Source organism: Neodiprion pinetum, chromosome 2 (assembly GCF_021155775.2).
Source record: "Neodiprion pinetum isolate iyNeoPine1 chromosome 2, iyNeoPine1.2, whole genome shotgun sequence".
In the NCBI taxonomy this organism is placed as follows: domain Eukaryota; kingdom Metazoa; phylum Arthropoda; class Insecta; order Hymenoptera; family Diprionidae; genus Neodiprion; species Neodiprion pinetum.
Genome location: NC_060233.1, coordinates 24,416,253 through 24,441,196, shown reverse-complemented (window position 1 = coordinate 24,441,196; position 24,944 = coordinate 24,416,253). Strand labels below are relative to the sequence as shown.

General features: G+C 37.8%; 2 protein-coding genes across 4 annotated transcripts in view; both read right to left on the bottom strand.

Annotated features, from left to right (window-relative positions):
* Positions 1-3,136: 3,136 nt before the first annotated feature.
* LOC124212279 (uncharacterized) lies at positions 3,137-4,073 on the bottom strand. Its single transcript, XM_046612168.1, has 2 exons — positions 3,926-4,073; positions 3,137-3,777 (listed from the first exon to the last, which is right to left on the bottom strand). Exons 1-2 carry the CDS (start codon positions 4,071-4,073, stop codon positions 3,137-3,139), a joined length of 789 nt encoding a protein of 262 aa, XP_046468124.1.
* Positions 4,074-6,318: 2,245 nt separating this feature from the next.
* The window catches only part of Shab (Shaker cognate b), a 122,168-nt gene continuing 103,542 nt past the window's right edge, over positions 6,319-24,944 (bottom strand). The window contains exons 7-11 of one of the 3 annotated variants that reach the window (XM_069133297.1): positions 22,775-23,000; positions 21,340-21,732; positions 17,574-18,300; positions 17,123-17,391; positions 6,319-14,692 (exon numbers count right to left, since the gene is read on the bottom strand). In XM_069133297.1, the coding sequence (XP_068989398.1) occupies positions 18,032-18,300; positions 21,340-21,732; positions 22,775-23,000 (888 nt within the window). In that variant the 3' untranslated portion in view covers positions 6,319-14,692; positions 17,123-17,391; positions 17,574-18,031. Of the gene's footprint in view, positions 14,693-17,122; positions 18,301-18,941; positions 19,023-21,339; positions 21,733-22,774; positions 23,001-24,944 lie in introns of those variants that run through there. The other 2 variants (XM_069133296.1, XM_046610545.2) reach the window with 2 other exon arrangements.

The window sequence follows — 24,944 nt, the reverse complement described above, 5'->3', positions numbered from 1 at the left end:
ATTTAATTGTGTACATAGAGACAGAATAATTGATGGACCGATAAGGGATTATCTCAATACCCAGTAAATCTATGAATATTATCAATTTATTCAATTGTTAAATATGTACATACTTACGGGATCAACAGGACGACTTATTGTCCGCTACAAATTGTTTATAATACTTGATAATAATCATCAATACTGTCCTCGCTTGGTTTTACACACAGATACACAAATAAGGTAATCCGTTGGTATTGTTGACATATGACAAATGCCCGCAATGCACACGGAACGAAGGCCTATGCATGGAAATCTGAATATTGCACTTACGAAAATACGTCACACCTGAGATGGGCATCGTAATAGTAAAAGGTGAAATAACACAATGAACTACATGCAATTTTGATGAGTATAGGAAAAGGAATTGTACTCACGGCACAGTGGTGTTATTTATTACGAAAAATCAATAATCAATACCGCAATTATTGATAGTAAATAACCTATGTGAAGTTGGCTTGCGACCTTCGAATTTTTCAAAATTTTGACGCTAAAAATTGCTTCCGAATTAAGCTTAATTGCTCTCTATTTTTTATTTCTTGCTTCCACACAGTTTTCGAGAAAATCCGAAAGCACCTTTCGGGTACTTGAGGCCCGCGAAATGGTGCCAAGTTCAAACAAATATTCGATCATTCAATTTTTTTTTATATTACTTCCGCATAGTTTTTAACTAAATCGAGAAAAAAAATACACCAAGGGGGTTTTCGCGAGGCGCACTGTGATCGAATTCAAATTGATATGTCGCTTAGACTGATGAAGATATGGAAAATCGAATAATTGCTACTAATTGCTCCTGAGTCGCTGTTAATTGCTTCATGAATCTCGTAATTTACTCTCTCATAGTTTTCGAGAAAACTGGGAAAACCCGGAATATCTCATTTTTAGGTTATGTCAACGAGAGGTGAATTTGAAATTGCATCCGAAACAAAAAAGTGGCGATTCGGTCCAAGTGACAATCGCTCCCAATCGCTCTTCGATTCTTGATGAGCACTCTTGCAATTTAAATATTTTCTTCTGCCTAATTATCAAAAAAATTGGAAAAAAGTGAAGCGTCTGCTCTGTAGGTCATATAGACGAGCGGTGAATTCGAAATTGTATCAGAAACAAAAAATATCAATTCAGTACAAATGAAATAGCTTTTGTTCGCTCCTCGATTTCTTTTCAATTATCTACCGATTTTGACATTTGCCCCCTTGTAGTTTCTGAGAAAATTGGGAAAAATGACACGAACTCGCTGCGTAGCGGAAGGTTGAGTATCGGTAATTTGAACTCTTAAACCTGACGGAAAAATTATAATTCGGTACAAGTGCACATTGCTTTGACTTACTCTTCGATTTCTTAGCAATTATCCACAAGTTTCGTCATTTGCTAGCACATAGTTTCCGAGAAAACTGGGAAAAACGACACCACCATTTCGTTGCGTAGCAGAGGTTCGAGCAGCCGCAGATCCGAACTCGTATTGGTATCAAAAAATTATATTTCAGCCCAACTGCTGTATGCTCGCAGTTGCTTCTCGAATGGTTACGAGCATTCTTTCGATTTAGTGATTAGCTCCTACCTAATTATCGAGAAAACTGGAAAATCAACCAGGGCGTCTGATTTGTAGGTTATGTCGATGAGTGGCGAAACAAAAAAGTGTCCATTAGGTCCAAGTGACAATTGCTTTTCATCGCTCCTCGATCTCTTTTCGATTATCCAACGAATTCGCAATTTGCGTTGTCTTAGTTTTTAACAAAATTGGGAAAAACGAAACGAACTCGGTGCTAGGTGCAGGGTCCGACACATTGAACACATGTTCCTCATGAAAAAATGGTGATTCGACACAAAAGCTTACCGCTTCTATATCCTCGTGGATTTCTTGACAACTGTCTAGCTATCAACTTTGAAATTTGCTTCATCATACTTAGAAATTTGTAAAGAAATTGAGGCGTAATCAGAAGCAATTTTCATTTCGACTGAACTGACATTTTTCAATTTCGAATCCAATTTCGAATTCGCTGCTTGTCGACATAACCTACAAATCAGATGCTCTCATGTTTTCCTCGATTGTATTCTCGATAATTAGTCAGGTGAAAATGACTAAATCTAAAAAACGCTCATATACAATTGACAAGTAATTACGAGCATATTGAAGTTGGACGGAATAATCATTTCTTCAATACCGACACGAGTTCGAATCTGCGTCTCCTTGAACCGCTGCCACGCAACAAGTTCGGGTCGTTTTTCCCAGTGTTTTTAATAACTTTGACGGAACAAATGACGACTTAGATGAACGATCGAATAGAGATCGAGGAGCAATGAGAAGCAATTGTCACTAGGATCAAATTGAGATTTTTTCGTTTCCGATACAATTTCGAATTTGCCACTCGCGGACATAATCTAATGACTATACGCTTTTATTTTTTCCAGTTTTTTCTATAATTAGGCAGGAGAAAATTTTTAAATTGTATGAATGCTCTTAAACAATCGAGGAGCAATTAGAAGCGATTGTTAGGTCTAAAGATGGAGCCTTATGGGGCTTTTCGTAATCGAAAATAGACGAGATGAATTCATAGTCTAACGGCGCCCTCTGCGTCCCTGCTTAAACGCGCAAGCTCCATTTACTCAGCCCCTCATTCATACCCGGGTGAGTTGAATTTTTTTTCGTTCGTTAGTTGGTCATTTGTTGGTGTTTGATAGTGAGTTCCCGACGTTTGATAGTCAATATTTAAGTCGTTATTGATAAAACAACATCGGTTAGGGAATTCAAGTGACATTAGCTCCTCGTAGTTGTATTTTGGGATCGAATTGAGTTTTGCTCATGCGGAATCGTTTGTTGGTCGATTGTCAGCGTTTATTAGTAAAAATTGAAAAACATAGATCTCCCCCCGAACCCGCCAAAAAAAAAAAAAAAGATTCTAGTTTGGCAATAGTTCCGGGAGTTGGTCCAATCCAGCACGTCTAACTTACGACAGCTCGTCGTTAAAATGAATTGCAGTAAAGTTCAATTTCCCATACGGGAACTCTTTTGCTGGTCGTTTGCTGGTGTTTGGTAACGAAATCCCGTAAAACATTGGTAAAGAATCATCACACAATCACCTGTACAGAAAATCAAATTTTAATGCAATTTATGGTTAATGACGAGCATCTCATAATGGTTAAAAGGCCCGTGTCCGGTTAGGGCTTGCGGGAGTTGATAGCTACCTTCTTCATGCTTCCGCTTCAACCATGGTTCCAGGTTTCCTATTAGTCGCTTCGTCCACTGGCTGGTGGTAGTGATGCTTGCCCATCCGTTCTTCCATTGTTGCAAGGTCCATGTCGCAGCGTTCTTTCCCTCATGTTTGTGAATCGCTTTACGCTCTGTCCTTGGTAGGTCGTTGCCCGCCTTCAAGATCCTCCTCTCGCACTCCCATTGCCGGCTCCTCTGTTGCGCGGTTAGCTCCAGGGGCTGTATTCTTGCAACCACCGCCAAGGCTGTGTTTGACACCGTCCTGTAGGCTGAGGACACTCTCTTCGCGCAGACCCTGTGTACGTCACGGAGTTTTTTGGCCCTCGCATCCTTGATCGTCTCTTTGCCCCATATCTGTGCGCCGTAAAAGGCGATTGACTCCCCTACCCGCGCCAAGAGTCGTCTCCTGGTCTGTCGTGGTTCGCCGATGTTAGGCATTATTCTTCCGATTTTTTTCATGGTCCCTATGGTCTTGTTCGTACTCTTCTCCAGATGTGTCGAGAAACTCAGCTTGCTATCGAGATATATTCCTAATTAACGAAATACTTTACTCGTGTGTATGTCGTGTCCTTTGATGTTTACGGTTTCCGGTGCTGAGGTTTTTCTCCTCGTGAAAAATATGATTTCCGTTTTTTCGATCGCTATTTCCAAACCAAGTGACTCAATTTGATCGATCACCTCCTTCGCCGCCCGTGTTACCTTCCTTGCGGTTTCCTGGGCCGTTTTGCCCTCTACCAGGATAAGTGTATCGTCCGCATAGCAGGCCAGCGTCATGTCCGTTGTCTCGTATTTCTTCGTCAGTACTTCGTTGAATGTTAAGTGCCATAAGGTCGGGCCTAGAATGGAACCCTGTGGGACGCCTCTGGTTAAATTGGCGATGGTAGTTTCCCCGCTGGCACTGATATTAATTAACTAGTCTTTCGCTCAAATATGACTGAATTAGCCTAATTATGTGCTCGGGTAGTTCAGCCAGCCTTGCTGCTCTGATGATTTCAGGCCAGGGGACTGTGCCAAAAGCGTTTTTTATATCTACGCATACCCCTGTGACCCACCTCTTACCTTCCGTGCCCTGCCTGATGCAGTTCGTTACCTTGTCAACCGCATCTATTGTGAAAAGACCTTCTCTAAATAAATGAAGAAGACTTTTTTAAAGAAGATATCTAATTATTGCGAAAAAATTAATATATCGATAAATATGAGCTCGTTGGCGCAAATATGATTTTTTTTACAACGAAAAACTCGTATAGGTGATGTGAGAGATGTGATTGACTGTTCTTTTTTTTTTTGCATTAAAAAGCAAGTTCAAAAACATCGAGTTTTTTCGTTCTAATACTTTGTCTAAAATCTGATAGTTTTCGAGACACAACAACTCAACCCTCACGGAAAAAAACCCCAAATTGGGTGTAAATTCGTACCCCTAACTTTTTTCTTATGGGAAATTAGGATTATCTATGAGTTGGAGGTACGAATATACACCCAAGTGGGGTTTTTTTTCCGTGAGGGAACTAACGTCGATTCTCCAAATTCTAACCAAGGAAATTGCCCCTCCACTCACCAGAATCCCGACCTATATTTATAAAAATTCTTTTTATTTCATAAATATAATTCCAACTCCTCCAGTGTAAATCTATGCAACTTTTTACGCTCTTGACATTTTCTTTGAACCCCCCTAGTTATTGAATTACAGCTTTTTTTTTAAACATGTATTTTTTAGCTAAAAATACAATATTGGGGCGAAAAAAAATCGTAACAAGCTATCTAAAAACCGAAAATTTAGGTTTTGATATCCTTTTTACGTTTACCACAGAAAAAACTGAGGAAAATTTTTTCTTTATGATTCGGAGTTAATTTCTGGCGGCTAAAAAATAGCCGAAAAACGGTCATATTCAAAAATACGTACCGGGGCAAAAAAAAAAAACTTTTAGAAAATTTACCAAAATAGTAAAATAAAGGTAGATATGTCTTCTTTAATGTGCTGTTTGGAACGTTGAATTATCTTTATTTTTGAGTCCGTTATCTAACTTTTAGTGCGGCAAGAAATTTCGCCTGGTGTACCCAAACTTTTGGCTGGCAGTGTATACATACTCATATAGGTATCTCCAAATATCGAAGTCGACGTATCTCAAACGCGAAAAAGAACTAGACAGCCCCATTCTACACGCAACTCGGAATCAAACCACCCTAAAATATTTTCATTTGACACAGAAATAAAGAAATGGCATGAATTCTTTGATTTACTATTGCGATTTCGTAGAATCCGTGCCATTTCTGTTTGTCTGCCTTACATGAAAATGCATTGGAGTGTTTGTGTTCAAAATTGTGTATAGATTAACGCTACTGAGCCCGTTTTGGCGTTTGAGATGCATCGACTTTGATATTTGGAGATATATACGTCAACGTCGAAATTGACCAGGTCACCTCCTTAAATCAGTGCTGACTAACCCAATTTTATCAGGCTTTGATCCGACTCGGTGTCCTTAGTCAGTTGGTTGGCGTGGTTGTGCGGTAAATGACGGTAGTAATTATTATTACATGATATATTATGTTTTTTATTACATAATTATATTATATTATTTATTATGTTATATATTATACTAATATCTAATGACGAATATACGGAACTAATGATGTCAGAGACTCAGGTACTTCCGCCAAAGCGATGAAACATCTGCTAGGTATTTTACATTGACAGCATCTCGGAACACAATTGAGCTTTGTGCCCCGTTTTTAAGCTGAATATAGATGCTACGGTAGTAAGACCAGTACAACAGCGCACAGATAATCGTAGTATCTCAGCCTTTCTTCCTCTTTTGGCGACGTTGACGTCTTGCAGAATGCTCGTGGAAAACTTTGGTTGGATGGAATACAGGAACAAATATATATAGAACTAAGAGATGTGAAATATTCTTTATAAGTTTAGTTTTGACCGTACAGTGAGTCCTTACCTCTCCATGCTACCACTCGGGATTTGCGATAAGATGGAGGTGTTGGTCCATAACACATATGCTTAAATAAAACGTAACGTTAAAACCTACACTTTGATAATCGGAAGGTGGAGTTTTGTTTAGATATATATTGAAATTATTCTGATGGTTTTTAACGTTTTATTGAACAATTTTCAGTAGAATCACAACTAACAATATACGCAACTATTGCTAGCGAAATTATTGAAAATTTCTTCTACTCATCTATACAAGAATGCTGTGAAACATGTGGGTGGCTAGCCTATTTTAATTACCACCCTTGGCAAATATCCCAAAGACTGGTAGAAACAACAGTTTTATGCACAATTTGGAGGGTTTCAACGGGAGAAGATAATGTTTTAAGGCGGTGCATCAGTCCAATTGGGATTTAGAAGGGCTAGCTTCATACCTAAAATATCGGTCCAATTGAATTATCCTTCAACATATGTATTCGTTTAGTTTAGCGGAAGACCGCTCTTCTTCAAAAATGGTTAAAATCGCTTAATAATAATAACTTTATTTCGACACTTCGCTTACGTATAAAAATCGAAACCGCTGATGCGCTGAGCGAGTGCCCGGCCGGCACATGTTTGGAGGATATCCTGCGAGAAAAGTTTCCGAAACGGCTGGCTTACTTACAATATATTATTGCAAAAAAGTCGTATTTTAAATAGCTAGTGCCATATGATACAAAACAGTATACGGACTTTCAAATAAACAAATAATCTCATCTGGTTTATGAGATATTCACCTATGGCAATTAAGATGGACCACCCTGTATGTCATATTTGTATATTCAACTATATTTTTTCAGATTGATTTACTGATTAGTTTTGAATGCCCAATGATATTAAACTCTGCGATATTTATTTATTCCTTAGCCAATACTTTAGAACAGTGTGCAAGAGCGTGAAAGAATAACTGAAGTCAAATTCAACACTGTGTCCGCACCCAACACGCGATTGGTGTAAAATTTGAACAGCCTGCCTCTTAGAACTATACATATACCCTACCTATTTACATACATGATAAATCTGCCAAAATTCCAAACGTAAAACTAACCTGTAGAATTTCAACCATATGTCCCTGCTCTATCTTTAGTTAAAAGTTTACAAATTACGTTAGCCAATTGTTAAGGCGTCTGAGCAACGGGTTACTTGACTGATTCAAGAGTACTCATGAGAATCGGTTTAATTTTTCCTCAAATCTTCAAATCAGTTTGGAATTGCTTGCAGAATGATTGTGCTATTGTCAAAAAGTATGCTCTGGTCAGCATGGACTGGATAAATATCGGACAGGTTCTTAATCTATTTACTTCGTACCGAGACGAGATTTCAGGTTATATTTCGCAATTTAATAGGTTTTTAATTCATGTGATAATTCATTGGCGCTGGCTGACCAGAGCGCACTCCCTAAAATTTGAATGACCTTCACCAAAAATTTCAGCTCAACCGATGTTTTATGGTGAAATGATATCGAATCTCATAAAGACTCTTAAATCGGTTAAGTGACTCCGTGTTTAACCCTAGTCATATATGAGGTCTAGTTGGCCCCAACACCGATTTTAACGTATAATTTTAAAGTCAGCACGCTTGAATCAGGGTTGTTTGTGCAAGTAATATAAAAAGTTATTTAAAAAATGGGGTCTTAGAGACCCCTGGCATGTACAGTAGAATCTTGCTTATCCGACCTTCGATTAACCGAGTTTCCGTATAATCCGAGACGCCCATCTCATCCGAGCACTCTGCGTTAGAACCTTGGAATATGCATAAATTTGTAAAAGTTTCTTGCGATGTTTGCGAGTTATCAACGCGACAGTTCCGATTTTGGAATCAAGGGTAAAACGTCGTAATCGCTTGGATTGTATATGTTTTCCGTATTATCTGAGATTTCACTCATCCGAGGTATACTCTCCTCATATGACCTCAGATAAACGAGGTTCTACTGTATTGCGTATTTTTTCACTTCTTTTTCCTTGAAGAATTTCTGCCACATCCTCGATCGCTATTTTTTGCTATAAATAACATTGTAGTCTATTTTTGAGTTATTACATGTAGTCTCAGAATTTTCTTCGAGTTGTAACTGTGCATACCGTAATGTTTTCTAAGGTAATAACGTTCCAAAGTTGGCTGGGTCTGAGTGACCCTGTGTAAGCAACGTGAAAATTTCCATAGGTGTATGTGACTAGGGTTAAAACAGCTTACTGGGATGCGATAGCTAAATTATACGAAACAATTTTTTTTTCAAGAATTATTCCGAAATGATGTTAATGAATCAATTTATCCTATGGAATTTGATGATTTACGGAGAATAGGTTCGCGCTAGCCTGTGATATTCACCGATATTGAGAATAATTTACTTTTTGTACATCCCGTAGCCAAGTGATTTATTCTTACTATTATCAAAGCCTACCCAGATAGCCCACTTATTAGAATGTCGACTATGGGTTAACAAAATTAAAGTGGTATAATGTGGTCAACTGGAAACTTGACTTGGAGTTGTCAGGACGTCGGCAAGTTCGCCTGAGGTATGGTAGTAACTGTCAATAAACCAAAAGTCGAAGCTGTGCCAACCATACGTCAAAGAATGCTCTGAAAAATATCCAGATCAAGACAAACCCAAAACGAAAATTAAACATTGTATAAAACACGTCACGTCACAGTGAATGTAATGGAATCAAAAATTCTGGTAAGTATCGAAACTTCGCAGTTTCGCTTGACTACTTTTCTTGACGACAATTCAATTTACAGTCGATTTGTACACCATTAACTGTAAATTCACAACCTACCGAACATTCCTGGAGATATGGTTGATACGTAGTACATTACTGGATTCAAATACGCCTTTTTCATCGTTCTCCAATTAGATGACCTCATTTTGTACTGGATTTTTCGTCATAGTACCGGAGTACAAGTTCAATATTTTTCTCTTATAGCATTTTCAAAGTCCGTATAAAATCGATAAGTGACCCCGGACCCCAAAATGCGAGTATCAGGTACTTTGTACGCAGTGTCTGACCTGATCGCTTTTTCGAAGTGTACTTGAATGATGGCCTTAAAAGATATTGAAAACGCGTGTTTGAGACACCGATAGCGCAGTGTCCACCCAGGACACCGTGTTGAAAAAAATTTGTTCAGAAAATTATAGTGTTCCGTGTGAAAAATAGGTGCAGAAAAAATTGATATCAAACAAATGGAGTGCAATATCACTTTTTACCAGTATTTTGGTAATCTTGTCTACGATAAATCTTTAGTGTAATTTAGGGCTTAAAGGATTAAAGGAAAACGTCGGTATGGTCACTCCATGTTTGTGAGCTCTACTACGGCTGGACAGCACTACGCAAAGCAGCACTGGCTTCCGCCACTGATATCTATACTAACAGGATGCGGTATCCCGAGTTATTTTCTTGTGAAGGATTGAAGCTACGAGGCGGTCATGCTGCTTCTTTTCAATTTATCAAATGTCGCGGGAAATTCAATTGATTATTGAAATAGTTTCGTGGGAATCGGTGAAAATTGCTTTAAAAGTAGATAGTATGAGAACAATTTTCTGTCTCAAATATTTTACTTAAGTTTTAATTTTATTTCCTATGAATTTTCAATAGAAAAAAAAGGAAATGTGAAATGTGAAAGATTCAACTGTTGAGTGAACGTATCACTATAAGTGGTTTTAAAATTTGTAACTAGAATAACTAAAAAATAATGTAATTTTCACCAGATTTGTAAAATTTACGTATGATCAATATATAAATGTAAATATTGGCTCTGTTTCGGGTGTTCATTTGGTATAAGTGTAAATATACCTACTTCATACTTCTTTGGTGTAAATTGATTCATTAAATATCGAAGGTGAGTATTCCAAATGGATGTTCAATTGACACTCGTATTCTATGCTTTCTTTGACGTATTATAAGGCTTCTTCTGATCTAATATACTTTTAATCCGGTGGATTTGCGACAAGTTACATTTATTTTTGTAGGTTACTGTAGGGGTAATTCAAATAGCTTGTTGCGTACCAGTTAGGGCATATTTCAGTGATTCACGCACTGAACGCTTTGTCAAGTATGCGGGAACCGCCGATTAGGACGGCTTCTGAGCTATACGCAATCACCTATTTTCATGAATTGCAATTTTTCACATTTCGATGTTACTTTAGCATAAAACTAAGATATTTTCAGTCGGCTCAATTTGAAATTCTTTGCAGGACACGACTGTTAAACGTTTATTTAACGTCAATGGGGTGTAACTTTAATAATAGTTAAAACGAGTCACACGGCTACTGTTTGCGGTGGATGAAAAAATAATTTTTCTAGATTTGGCGAATTTCGTGTGCCATTTTGCGTCTATTCCATATAAATTATCAAATGACGAAAGGACAATTGGTTCGGCAGATCTCTTTCGCCGAATTTCGAAGAAATCATTCCTGTTAGTAAACATGGGCAATATCCTTCCTCAAGGGAGGACCCTGGTGAAACTGGCGTATTTCATAGACTTTTCAGAAATTCAAATGATTTTTCAGGTTTTATTTGAGTGATGTCTGTAAAGAAAAAAGTCACAGGTTATATCGACAATACGTAGATAAGACCACTTTTAAGTTTAGGAGTTAAAAACTACTGCGCGCATGCGTTGTCGCGAACAAATCTGACATTGTGTGACCGTAACCTCAATTTTGTGCTTCGTGAAAAAACTCGTGACATACTCTTGTTCACGGTCTTACATACAGGTCTGGAAACTCTTATTGATGCACCGGCCGTTTCGCCTAGTGACCACGAGTGTCGCTGCGATAGAGGGATTCAGGTTGTGCGAGAGAGATGGAAACAGATTGTTAACCATCCGTGGCATGGAGACTGGAGTACAGGAGTCCGGTCTTCGTACCATGGAGACTAGAGACAGGAACACGAACTGCGGTTCAGTTGAGTGAACATAAATGTATAGTCACGAGGCAGCGCTAGTGGGCTCAAACGGTTCCAGTTCGAGCAGGTGTGAGATGGGAGCGGACCGCGACGAAGCACAATTCACAAAGCCACGAGGGGGGAACCACGGGGGGAACCATGGAGACTAGGTATATAAAGTATACACAAGCAATATGGCGGCGAGAATTTAGATGACGCCGGCGACCGTGACGACGCCAGAGACGAGCACTCGACTGAAGCTTTTTGAGCCCTCCAGCGCCATCCAGCGACTAATTTTTAATGACGTATTTCACTTTCCATTTAGCATAGCAGTTCGGGCTCCTATCTCTGGTCTCCATGCTTCGTACGTTTGATCTAGCATCAAAAATCCGTACAATAAGTCTTGCGCTGGCTGACGCTGAACGCCCCTGATATCGCAAAGATCCGACGAGTGGTGGGGAGACCAGACCCAAGAATATTCCCTTTCAGTTAAGGGGCAATTTCATTTTGGTCACGATCGATGTTTATATACACATATATAGTCAATTGTTACCAACTTCACTTCGGAACTTTACAATGACAGCGATGCTTTGGATTAAATCTAGAACTACTAAACGACAAATTTTCGAGGACGATTTTTTCGTATGCTTCCCAATGGAGATCTTACTCCTGTACTCTAGTCTCCATGGTCCGTGGTTTTGAAATCTGTTTCCGTCTCTCCCACACATCCTGAATCCCTCAATAGCAACGACACTCGTGGTCACTACGCGGAACGGCCGGTGCTTCAATAAGAGGACACCCTCACCACTGAAATTTTGAGCGAGTTTCCAGACCTGTATGTAAAACGGTGCTCTTGTTTTGTAAAGAATCGTGTGCAACAAAGAAGAAACGGTCTTTTCGCCTCGCGTATTTGCAATATTTGTCTTTAGCCACTTACGACTCATATTGTACATCATAGTTCGGCCCGAAAAGATCAAGTTTGTCTCCTTGTTACACAATATACTATTGTCTGTCAAAAGTTCTCGTCTTTGTTTATCTGTATTATAGTTGACGCGGGATATCACTCCGTTGCTACCTTGTGCAGACTCGGGTGTATTGGCTTGTCGTCCGTGTCTCTATGCAGACGAAGGCGGTTACGCCGCTGCTGTCCAGAAAATGAGTTTCGACTTGCCGTGACCGTCGCGTCGCCAACCTAAGGCTAGAGCGCATGAAATGCAGTAAGTTGTGTACCGTCGCGGCGTCGACAGATGAGCTGGGAACGCGCTGTTCGTGCACCAATACATAGCGCCAGTTAATCACAGCGATGTAGTGGTGTACGGACGGCGCGTCTCCGGCTTGTGTGTGTGTAACGGCACAGGGCTTACTGCATTTCCTGTGCTCTGGGCTTAACACTACGTTCACGGACGTAGATTATCAAAACGTTGCCGTAGTCCCTCCGCTAATAGTGGCTTTTTATACCCGTAAAGTGTCTAGTTCTTGATTTTACTTCCTGCCTTGCAGACGCGAGATGTAGTCCGTTGCTGCTCCCTGCTCAATTGTTTGATTCTAATGCAATTCACAAAATGTTAGCAAGTAAACAAGCAAGCTAGTGTGAAGCAATAAATAATCAAAACAAAAATAATTCAGATATTTACAAAGTTGTGGCAACAGGGGTGCCGCATGCACATGCAAGAACATAAGGAGAAAAAAATTCATAAAGCAAATCATAAAATACGTAATTTTCCAATTACGCTGCTAAATTCTTATACGACGTTAAATTTTCTACCAAATTATTCATCATCACACGGAGAGACCAACTGATTCAAGTCCTATACTTACTGGAATTTTAGGGATATATCAGCATTTTTTGCAATATTTCTTACGGTGAAAGGAAAAGCTGATATCCGAATACGTCGTTTTACTAGTCGACCAGAGCAACATGTAATGAACGAGCGCTAATGTTTGTAATCCGTAAATAGTAAAAATGAAAGTAGTAGAAGAAAGTACCCACATTATTAAGTGATACTGAAGAAATGGGAATAATGAACCCGCAATTTAATACTTCTTCGGTAAAAGACTGGTGAATTTCCCATACCAAACAGAAATGTAGAGTAGATGCGTTGACTGAAGAATATTCTTCAACGGTATATGTAATACATCTTGGACTGACTGCATCAAAATATAATACAAGTCGAGAACTTGTATTACAAAGATTCCCAGCGAGAATAGCAAATTCATCGCCGAAAATTTTCAAGTACATCCGATAATCGCCGAGCATCGCAGCTTAATCCATGACAACCATTGTTTTTTTATGAGATTTAAATTTCGCGGGGTTCACTTCGCCTGCGCCGATACAGACTGATACATGGATTCTCGCTAGCGCTGCAAGTTATCATCAGGTAATACCTAACCACATTTATAACATGAATATGTAACTAGAATACGTAAGGTTAAGTTCAGTGAGTCGAAGAACTGAATACGTAACCCAGCCCCCTGACACTCACCACTGCTCGTATACTAAAAAATTGTACGCGTTTTGTCCCCGTTTTTCAGTTCCTCTACGTGGCGCTAGTAGACTTCTGACACGCTCGCTGCCCTCGCTGACCGCGCGCAAGCTTGTCAGACAACTACTAGCGCCACTAGTGGTGGAGATTGGCGGCAGAATCGAGGGAAATTTTGCGAACCACTTTTAGCAGCGTGTGTCAGGGGGCTGACGTAACCCTCTAATTATCAAATGTGATGTAAATATAATATCTGCCGTGTAATCCCCATAATATATATACATATAGAAATGAAAAGTTTTGTAGGTTAGATTCCTATAACAATTGGTAACCTTGAGAATTACCACGCAACATAGGAGTTTGTGATAAAATGCCGATATGTCCCCAGACTGTGAGAAAGAATAGTAAAATCTGGTCGTGATTTTAATAAATCTTTCTATAAAATGTCTCTCCGTGTATGCATTACTCCCTTTTTATTATTTCTATTGTTACTTCGAAAAGGGGGTTCGCCTATGTATAAATTAAGCTAAATTAGGCTGCAGATTCAGGATGAGCTTTATATAGTTTAACGACGTGAAATGAGTCGAAGAGGCGCTATGCCATCCTACTACTGCACTCCGTTCAAGGTTCAAAGGTTTTTATTGTTTTTAATTCTTGGTTGTTTTACAACGGGTTCTACGTAATTTAGATGCCTGTCCTTTGAACATAACTCAATTTTTGTGAACATGGTATTATTTGTTAAAGTAAGTATAGTTCGTTTTTTTAAAATATCATATACTTAGTATTATATGATATATTGGTTTTTCAGAGAACATGTTTTACAAAAACCCAATTACGTTTGTATCTGCCGGCCGTGTCCGAGGCTTTCCTATTTATACCGATGTCCTGCGGCAGTGGATGATGCCGGAACGACAAAAGGATTAGTCTCGATGTTGGTTCGTCCGTCATGGGTGTGATCTGTCCTTTGTATGCATTCGTTGCGTTGCGTCGGTTAGTGCGTCGGTGTGGTTAGCTGTAATGTTGATTGCTCAACCAGCCGGTGGGGCGGTCGAACACATTACAATATATGTGTCCCAACATAGATAAACAAGTAACTCAATACATGAGAACACTTTTCCATAGATAAGAGATACTTCAATTAAAAAAAAATGTAAGGTTAACGATTATTCCAATACCAAGTATCACTTTTGAAGATAGGAGTATTTTCTGGCCATATTTTATTATATATCTTTATATATATATATATATATATATATATATATATATATATATAATATAATAATATATATATACATGGGGAATTCCATACGAAATGTGCAATTGATTGTCCACACCCCTTCCGATTTGTCTCAAACTTGGTCTAGTCCATTTATGGGTTGTAAAAAAAATTCCTCTATATAATAAAAATTCTACCTTTTACAAGTTGCGAGTTACACAAAATCCAAAATTTGTAATTATTTTTTTCACATCGCTGTAGTTCCCAAACTGTACATCCGGGCCAAAAGTCAATAATCAATTGCACATTTCGTATGGAACTCCCCACATATACATCGGGCATTTACCCTTCATTAGGCGCATCAACTTTCGTAATTCCAGTAAACGTGCGGGGTCTTCGAAGACCCCATTTAACTAATGCAATATGTTCATCTCCAATACTGTTTGGAGAGATAGACAGAGATTGTAGATTATCGACGTAGGATCCGCGAATTAACGATAAAGAGCTGTAGCGAATGAACCGGGTTGATTATTAACGATAAATGGTGATTATTAACTTCGTTGGGAACTCTGGGTCATTTTAATCCGGACGAATTTTTCATTGAATGCTCACTTTTTCATAAGCTAAAATCCCACGAAAGGGTTGTTAATGACAGGTGGATGAAGCACCATCCGAGGCAAATTGATCCGGCGTGTCAAAATCGTGGCCAGAAGTAAGTGCGCCAAAGAAGAGTTAAAATAATGATACAAAGTACTTTATTCGATACAGCGATACGATCTGTATCCCGAGATATCAGTACAACAACTGAGGGTTTACAAAATCGAGATAATACACATAGATAATATACAGACATGATTTTACGAAAGTAAATACACATGCGACCAACTGATCTGTGTGAAGTGCGACATGGGCAAGCAGGATTCGAGGTAGAGACAGGCAGGCAAATACTGCACGCGACTGTGAGAACTACATTAGGACCATTTGAACTAGCAAGTGAAATAAGAACGCAATGAGTACGAACTACAAATTCTCACCCGATTGTCGCGATTTTGCTACTTTGCCGAAACAAATAAATAAAAACGTTTTATTCTGGAAATTGTGCCTGTGAGGATTGACGGGTTGCACGTTTCAAATTCATTGATAATTATAAATAAACAATATTTCATCTCAGAAGTCAAAAAACCCGAAAATTCGACTACTATGGACGATAACGCAAAAAGATACTATTCCTTTGCACAAAACTGCTTCTTTATAAGCTTGCTGACTGAAATGAAGATATAAATAATCAAAATAGTTCATGGCGTACCATATTTAATAAATGTTTACAGTTTTTATTAATTTAGAAAAAGCACTTTTTTTGGCCAACGAAAAAGTACACGTACTGAGAAAATAAATATTTATAATTCCCTAATTTTATAATAACATAATCTTCAACTTTTGTTAAAATTCAAGCTGACATAGACAAAGACATTGTTGTGTGTTTAGTTCTGTGTCACAAATAATACTTACTCCTGTTATACACCCCGATCAGTAATGCCGGTGCGAGAAGGTATCGTTTCTACAAGTGAACAGTTCTGCAAGTTCGTTTTTACATGTGGCGATCCTATTAGTTCGTGTCTCCTGTTTGGTTCCAAAAGGTTGGTTCCTACAAGTGGTGGTCCTACAAGTTCATTTCTACAAGTGGCGATCCTACAAATTCGTTTCTATAAGTTGCAGTCCTACAAGTTCGTTTCTCATACATTAGACGCCACTTGTAGGAATGAACTTGTAGGACCACCATTTGTAGAAACGCACTTATAGGATCACCATTTGTAGAAACGAACTTGTAGGATCGGCATTTATAGAAACGATTTTGTTCAACCGCCACTTGTAGAAACGAACTTGTAGGTCCGTGGAGACCCTGACAGAGTTTAATGACTTATTGTTGCGGAATAAACGGCAAAAACAGGACGCCAACATAGAGAATGGCTTTATTGAAAGGTTTCTGAAAGGTACTGAAAATAGCAACACCGTAAATTTTTTTTTGTAGCAGCGGAAACAAGTAATATACCTGGGATTTCTACGTCCCCATGCGCCTAATGAAGGGTTAACTATACGAATCACCGTTAACCCTAGCAATATTTTTCGTGTAAAGATTAAGAAAACGAACTCAACATTTGAAATTGAGTAGAAGTTTCAAGAATTGACATTCCCAGAAAAATATAATTGAATTTACCATATTTTAACTCTGAAATAGGGTGATTGGAGGTGACTGCTACATTTTATTGTTGAAAATCATTATGGTATCATAGTACAGATAACCGTAACATTATTGTTGGAACCTACGATTTGTATATTGTAGAGGCAACTAGGTGCCAACGGATGGTCCATTGAACGATAAAAGACCCCGCAGAATCCTTACGCAAATTGGATCCCGGTCGAATTGGCTGGATTTTCAGTATGTTATAGGACATATCCTCCCAATCAAAAGTTCTCATGGACACAATTCCCAAAAATCAGTAGTTTCTGAGATACATGCTTCGAAAGAAAGGTGTCGAGATTTTTTGATATCTATGGATTTCGTGATTTCTTTGAATGATAAAGTTTCACGGGGACTGGAAATCAAACAAATCATTTAAAAAACTATACGGTTGATTCTCAATTATTCACAACCCTCTTATATGAAGCTCTTTAATTATGTCAGTAATATTGTTATTATTATGATTTATTGCAGTGTAGCTTTGAATGTTACTGGGATTATTTGTACACGAATTCACTAATGAATAATTATGAGTACCTGCACACACTTGATACTGCAACTGTGAAGTTGTGGATAATGTAATTACATTTATAGGTCTCATACGATGATGATGTTACAGTTGACCTGTCAAGGATACCTAGTTAATCTTACTATGTGTGGACAGTTTCGTGTAAAACAATATATATAGTAATCTTGATCTTGTTCCAAGTTATCTTACTATAAATTTACAACCATGCGAAAATCATTTGCATTTCTCTCTTTTACTTTTACTTGACTTTTATTCTGAATTTTTGAAGATAATAATAATAATAATAATAGCTACTGACGCCACAACCATATTTTACCAAAGTGCTCCGGATTTACCCATCCAAAATGTTAGAAAGTCGAATTTTCAAATTTCACTAGGGTCTTGCCTTAAGGAGATATCAGAACTTCCAGTCTCCCTTGTAGATTAATTCCATTCTTTATTACACATATACGTAACGACTTCTCTGCTACGTAGCGAAGCTACAACAGTTTGAATTTGTGTTCAAACGAATAGCGGTGGTTTGATTCGTGTTCGGTTTATGCGGTGTCGGCTTCTTCCTTTCACGATGGATGCTATTTTCCCTAATATTTTCATCGTTTGACTGCGGCGGACAAATCAGCAGAGTATTGTGTTGACTTTTCCCTGTCGCACTTTCGCTCTTTTTGTAATCCTCTTGTGCACTATCGTCGTTACACTCTTTGACTTTGTTGTCTGTGACCATTTCGTCTCGTGCATCTATAAATATATCATTCATTAATTCTTTGTGGGGATTATGATGACAGAAAACGATGAAACTCAGCAGACTGAGCTCTAAGAATGTCGAATTGAAAGGGGATACATTTTTTCATCCGATTTGATGTAAAATCTCATACGCGTTCTGTGTTCAAATGAAACGGTAAACAAGTGACAGAGCTCAATGTTTTTGAATTATATAATATTTTTAAATTCCATTCAAGGCGTGGAACAACCTCGACGATTGAAAATCAGAACAAGCAAATAATGACAAAAGTTTTTTTAAACTGATTTACTTTTTTATTTTATGGATCAATAATAATTGTTCACGGGATAAAGTAACATAATTGCTGAAATTTGACGCAATGAAACATTCATAGGGTGATAAATTCCTGATGTCTACTACGGAATATTTTGAAGGGACCACAAAAAAATTGGCTTTGAAATATTCAAAAATTCAAGGCAAATTTACGTTGACAAGGCTGAGAGGATGCCGTGAGCATGTAAAGGTGCTAACTAACCAAAAAACATTAAGCTCTGTTACTTATAACACCGTTTCATCGTAACACAAGCGATAAAATTTCAGGATAAGGGTCAAGGTGAATAGTAACCGTTTTTCCGACTTTCTGGGGTCTAATACTGACTTATTTTTCACTCGTGAAAAGAAGATTTTCCGTTTAAAGCTGTGTTCTGATTGGTATAGATGGCGCTTGGTACCGCTTCCACTAGTGAAAAATAAGTCACAATCAGGGTCCGGCTAACCTTAAGAGGATGCTATAATTAGTCTTTACCAACTGCTTTAAATGTCATTTATTTTGCCTATTTCCGGGAAAAAATAATCAGATACGATCGTATACCAGGACAATGCCTTGCAACTTGAAAATCAACCGCGCATGCGCGAGTTTTATCGGCCGTTCGTGCGGGCTGGCCATTCAGAGTTTTAGCTGTCAAACTGTTTCTTGTCACGATCGAGCTTATACGCCACCTAGCGGTCACGCCTGGGACCAGTCACACAAAGAAAGATGGCTGTAGGCCTAACGCACGACAAAAGCGTCCTCCACATTTATAAAGTATTTACCGTAAATAAAGTACATTAAATACCACAAGAGTACATTTATTAAATTTCTGGCGGCGATGTAGTTGATACGAATTTTCAAGGTAACAATCTCAAATAATTGAGGTAGCGACTCGGAAAGGTTTGGGAAGCATTTGTTATTGGGTCGGAAAGTTGATTTTTCGAAGAACGGTCGGAATTTAATGCTTATGCTCTTTGAAAATTGAAATGTTCACATTTTGTGTCCGTTAGCCCCCTGCATCGCAGACAAAAATATCGCTGCGGGAAGATTTCGCCGACCAATGAGATTGAATTATTTGGCGCATACGCAGTTGATTTTCAAGTTTCAAGAGATTGTCCCGGTATGTACACTTGGGGACAATGAATCTGAGACGGCTAATTTTTGACACCAGACAGTTATGTTGGCAATACAGAGAAGTCTACAGCGCTATAGTGGGCCAAGCGCGAAACAAACTCAATCTCAATAAACATAACTATGTGGAAGGATTCGTCGGAGAGGGTCATAGAATTTGACCATGCGTGGTTGCATGTTTATATTTTCATTTGCAACCACGCACGGTCAAATTCTCTGACCCTCTCCGACGAATCCTTCCATATATTTAAAAAAATTCAAGGGTCACGAAATCTTCACATAATAAACATAACATAACTCATAACATCATCCCCGCGGTATTCTAATGTTAGATTCGACGGCCATGGGTTATGTTATGTTTATTGAGATTGAATTTGTTTCGCGCTCGGCCGACTATGGCGCTGTAGGTTTCTCTGTGTTGCCAACATAACTGTCTAGTGTAAAAAATTAGCCGTCTCAGCATAGTCCCCAAGTGTACATTGTGTATTAGGACAGTAAGATCACATGTAAACAGTGCTTTCACAATAATTTTCAAATCTCGGGGCTGAGAATTTCGAGAAGTAGGAAATTAAGCAGGTGCTGTTTCACCCTGCCGCCCAAGGCGTAGCTTAGAAAGAAATAACTGTATATAGGAATAAATCTAAATAACAACATAACCTCAATTCGCTGATTAATACGTGAAAGTTTCACAGTTCTTATCACATTTCAGTCAAGTTGGCTTTCTGCCTCGAAGATAAAAATATCGCCGCAGGACGATTTAGCCGACTATTAAGATTGAATTATTTAGTGCATGTGCAGTTGATTCTTATGTTTAATAGATGCTTCCGTTATGGTTAAAATTTAAGCATAGATTCTTCACTTTAGAGATAGCGATTGAATGTGTAGTTTTCCATTGATCGGCGTGCGATTAGGGAAAACTAGAGTTTTCAACAGTGTGTATCATTTTGTCGATAATACGTACCCAATAACTGAAAAAGAATAGAATTTTCAATATGATCTATTCCGATTTCTTTATCCGACAATGCGAATAAAAACGAATTTGAAAAAGGACGATAGAAATACACAACAACTGATAAAGAATAGAAATGGAAGGATTAGCAGAATTATGGATCCCGTCTTTGCAGATTAACGAATTAAGCATATTTTATTTTAAGGAGAAACTGTTCGTTTTGATCTGTTTATTCGTTTATATTCGATTTTATCTGTTCTTTCCTATCCCGTCGTATCCGCGACAATGCCACCTTTCACAGCCTATTGAAACGAATTGATTCGGATGGAAAGAACAGAATCGGATTGGAAATTGCAATCCCCTATTCTAAATGAATAATTGAACCGAATAGGCTGTGAGAGGTTCTTGCGGATAGGACGGGATAGGAAAGAACAGATAACATCGAATATAAACGAATAAACAGGTAAAACGAACAGTTTCTCATTGGAATAAAACATGCTTAATTCTGTAACCTAAAGAGACGAGATCCGTAATTCTGCTAATCGTTCCGTTTCTATTCTTTTTCAGTTGTAGAGTAAACAATACTTATTTTCAACAGGATTTCAAACAACACATCATAAGCTGATCGACAATACTAATCATGCTATTGTACGAAGTAAAAATTACCTTTATGTGAGTCAAAAAGAGTTTTCGATAATGCAACTGTAAAGTTTTTTGTACTGATATGATCTGAAACGTCGTTTCGATTGCTTTCATTCTTCGTCTGGAAAATTATCCCAGAAGATTGTTGTTCAGATGACTGCGACAGCTTGAGGACTGGACCTTTTATCAGTAACGAATCTGTCCGAATATCACCTTCGCTGTCATACACGCTGGTAGCAGACGTATTTTCTGATATCAGTTTTTCCTTATCTGAGTCCCAGCCGTTGTTGTATCGAACATTGCTGATATCTGATTTTTTTAGAATTGATTTGGAAACACGGTGCCGGTCTAAAAACGGCATTGTTTCACTATCTATCGAGTTGCTGGATAAGGACAGCTTACTTCCAATAGATTTCCCTAGAATTCATATACGTACACTTATTAAATAAATCATTGGTATACACTTGGGGACAATGAATCTGAGACGGCTAATTTTTTACACTAGACAGTTACGTTGGTAACACTGCAGTGCCACAGTCGGCCGAGCGCGAAACAAACTCAATATCAATAAACATAGCATAACTCATGACCGCCGAATCCAACCTTAGAATACCGCGGGGATAGCGACTTGTTGGATTGACACGTATTCTAAGGTTAGATGCGACGGTCATGGGTTATGCTATGTTTATTGAGATTCAGTTTGTTTCGCGTTCGGTCGACTGTGGCGCTGTAGGTTTTTCTGTGTTGGCAACATGACTGTCTAGAGTGAAACACAGATTTTACAGATTTTTCCACCAATATACAAGTAATTTTTGGAAATAATTTCCGAATACATGAGGTAAAACAAATACAACCAATGCGATTTTTGATAAGAATTAATCTCTGAAGAGGAAAAGTCGCCAATGGCCAATGCTGCTTATTTTACGGTATTTCAAATTTGGTAGTTTTATGTAGATAAATGCTTGTGGACAACGTTGTTATTTATAAAATGATTTCACAGTTTCAAGTTTTTTGAAAAATGATGCGGTAAAGCTTGCAAATGTTATAAGAGTGATTGCACGGCAAGTTTGTTTGCAATCTTCAAATTTGAGAAGATGTCGTATAGCTTTTGACCAGTGGATCAAACTCTGCGCTAAAAATATGGCAGAGTCTTCACAAATAGCACTGAATCGAGTACTATTACCATGGCTTATAAAATTTCGAATTTTCCATTAATGTGTATAAAGAATATAAATACATGTAATAATATAATGCTGCATTCGTAAAATGCCATCAAAGATGAATTCTTGTTGTATTGTGTGTTGTAGACACATGTAAATGGGTTTTGGACTCACATATTCGAGGACTCGAAAATTGAAAAAAAAAAGAATTATTGCCTCGTTTTTAGGGCACCAAGAGATTTTGTTTGACCACGATAGCTGCAATTGTAAGCAGTATTAATCATTATGATATCAATTACCAGAGTAGGAATGTTTCAAGCCACCAACATTTCCAAACAAATGATGGTTAATCACTCGGGATGGAGAGGCAAAGTAATCTGCTGGTGTCAGGATGCCATTTCTGAGGCTGTCGATCAGTCCGTATTGGTTATTGTTATCTCCTGTGACAGTATTTTCCGTCGAGACTCCAACAATACTCGATAAAGAATCAGGATTAACGCCAAAATGGGTGCGTTGCTTTCCGCTCTGTAATTATTAGTAGGGTAGAAAAGCAAACGTCCAGTTAAAATATGCGATTGCAAGTCAAAGGTACAATTCACTGTCAACTATTACCTGAACGTATAATACAGATATGTTATGCAATTCTATCTTTGTCGTCAAAATTTCACCGAGATATAAAATCTATGTCATTGAGGAAATGTCAGACATCCATCAAAATATGACAAATCGTATTGAACAATAGGGGTTAGGTTAGGTTAGTACTTTGTTTTTTCAAGTAATGAAATCTCTTGAAATTTAGGGAAATCATAGGGCTCATAATTGTGACTGTGGGTTGCCTAGCAGAAGATTGGCAAATTGGTGGAAGCAATAAGTATTTGCAGCTAGTTTTTACTCGATTTGACATGCGATGATATGGTACACATAGGGTCAGTAACATTGATACGGCTTATTTTTGGAACAAGTCGGTTACGTTAGCAATGCAGATTCAGCCTGTAGCAGAGTAACAGATTTGTCAAATCTACTGTAGCTAAATCTGATAGTTTTTTTGATTTTATCTCCCATTTTCCAGATTTGACGGGAGTCTAACGTCCTCTTAATCTTCGTACGTATTCTTACATTCCATTTCTGGTAATTGTAAGATAACAAAAATAATTGTAGGAAACTATGAAGCTAATTTCTGACCCGCACAGTACAACATGTTACATACAATGTAACAGAAACATTACAATTGTAATTTTAATCTGTCAAAAAATCAAATAAAATTTTCAACGTCTAATAATATTTTTTCTGTAATATTTCACTTAGTATTCATTTTTATAAGGTATTAGAAACAGTTCAGCTCTCACTAAATTGTTTGACCGTAAGGGAGAATGTTTCAATTTCAATATTTCTAAAGTATTGTAATTACATCACCTCGACAATAGTAATTCTACCATGTTATGTGTGTCATCTTATCACGCGATGATCGAAATATTCCAACTGTTTGGTGTCGAAAATATTTCTATTTTAGTTAATTTAGTTTCCTATAATAGAAATATATTCGCTCGATATTTTTCGGGAATCTTAATATTCAGAAATGGATTATCATGAAACACATCTTGTTTGGCAACGTAAAACTTATAATCGTTACTTAAACGATAAACTTATCCAGACAATGATGAGTCGTGCGCTAAGCACAGGCAATTCCAGACTCATTCGCCGGGATAATTTGTCCTGAATTCGCTAAGTATTCATGATTCAATCACGAAAAATTCATAAAATGACTCCTTTATCTGGATTTCGATTCTTCATTTTAGTACAAATTATAGCCGGCGGCTCATAAGCCTCATTGTTTCTCGTTAGTCAACAAATGCTGGAGTTCCAAGACGAGAAATTATCGCATTTAAGGTTCGAGGCCTCCACATCCAAAAAATAAATTTGATTTTTCACTGAGCAACAACTTCAAATATGACACCAGAAATAATAATATGCTTATGATTTCTAAATCAGAATCACCCTGTCGAGTTTTTTCAAACATTCATTTTGTTTAACCCGTATGTTGCACCGATGCATAGTAAAAACGTTGAAACATTACTGCAACTGGCACTTCTCTCGACGAGAATTATGAGTTTTTTTTATGATGTTGCAAAAACATAGCGAGAATAATCACAGGAACGTCAAAAATTATAGTTTAGTGAAACTTCCCAATAGTGGTGCCTTCGGCACCGGAAATCTTGTCCGCTATTGACAAGTGTCCGTTATACAGAAAATGGCTCATTTATTATTGCACAAATATGTCGTACTTTATTGCGGATAAACATATACATACACACGAAATATGTAATATTTTGATGGCCAAAAGTACATAAACGAATAAATGAATGTAAGTATTCGAAATAGAAATATTGTGATAAACAAAAAAAAAAAAATGACATTTTCTTTATGAGAAATTAAAGAATGAAATATACGTATAATAAACGCAAAAAGAAA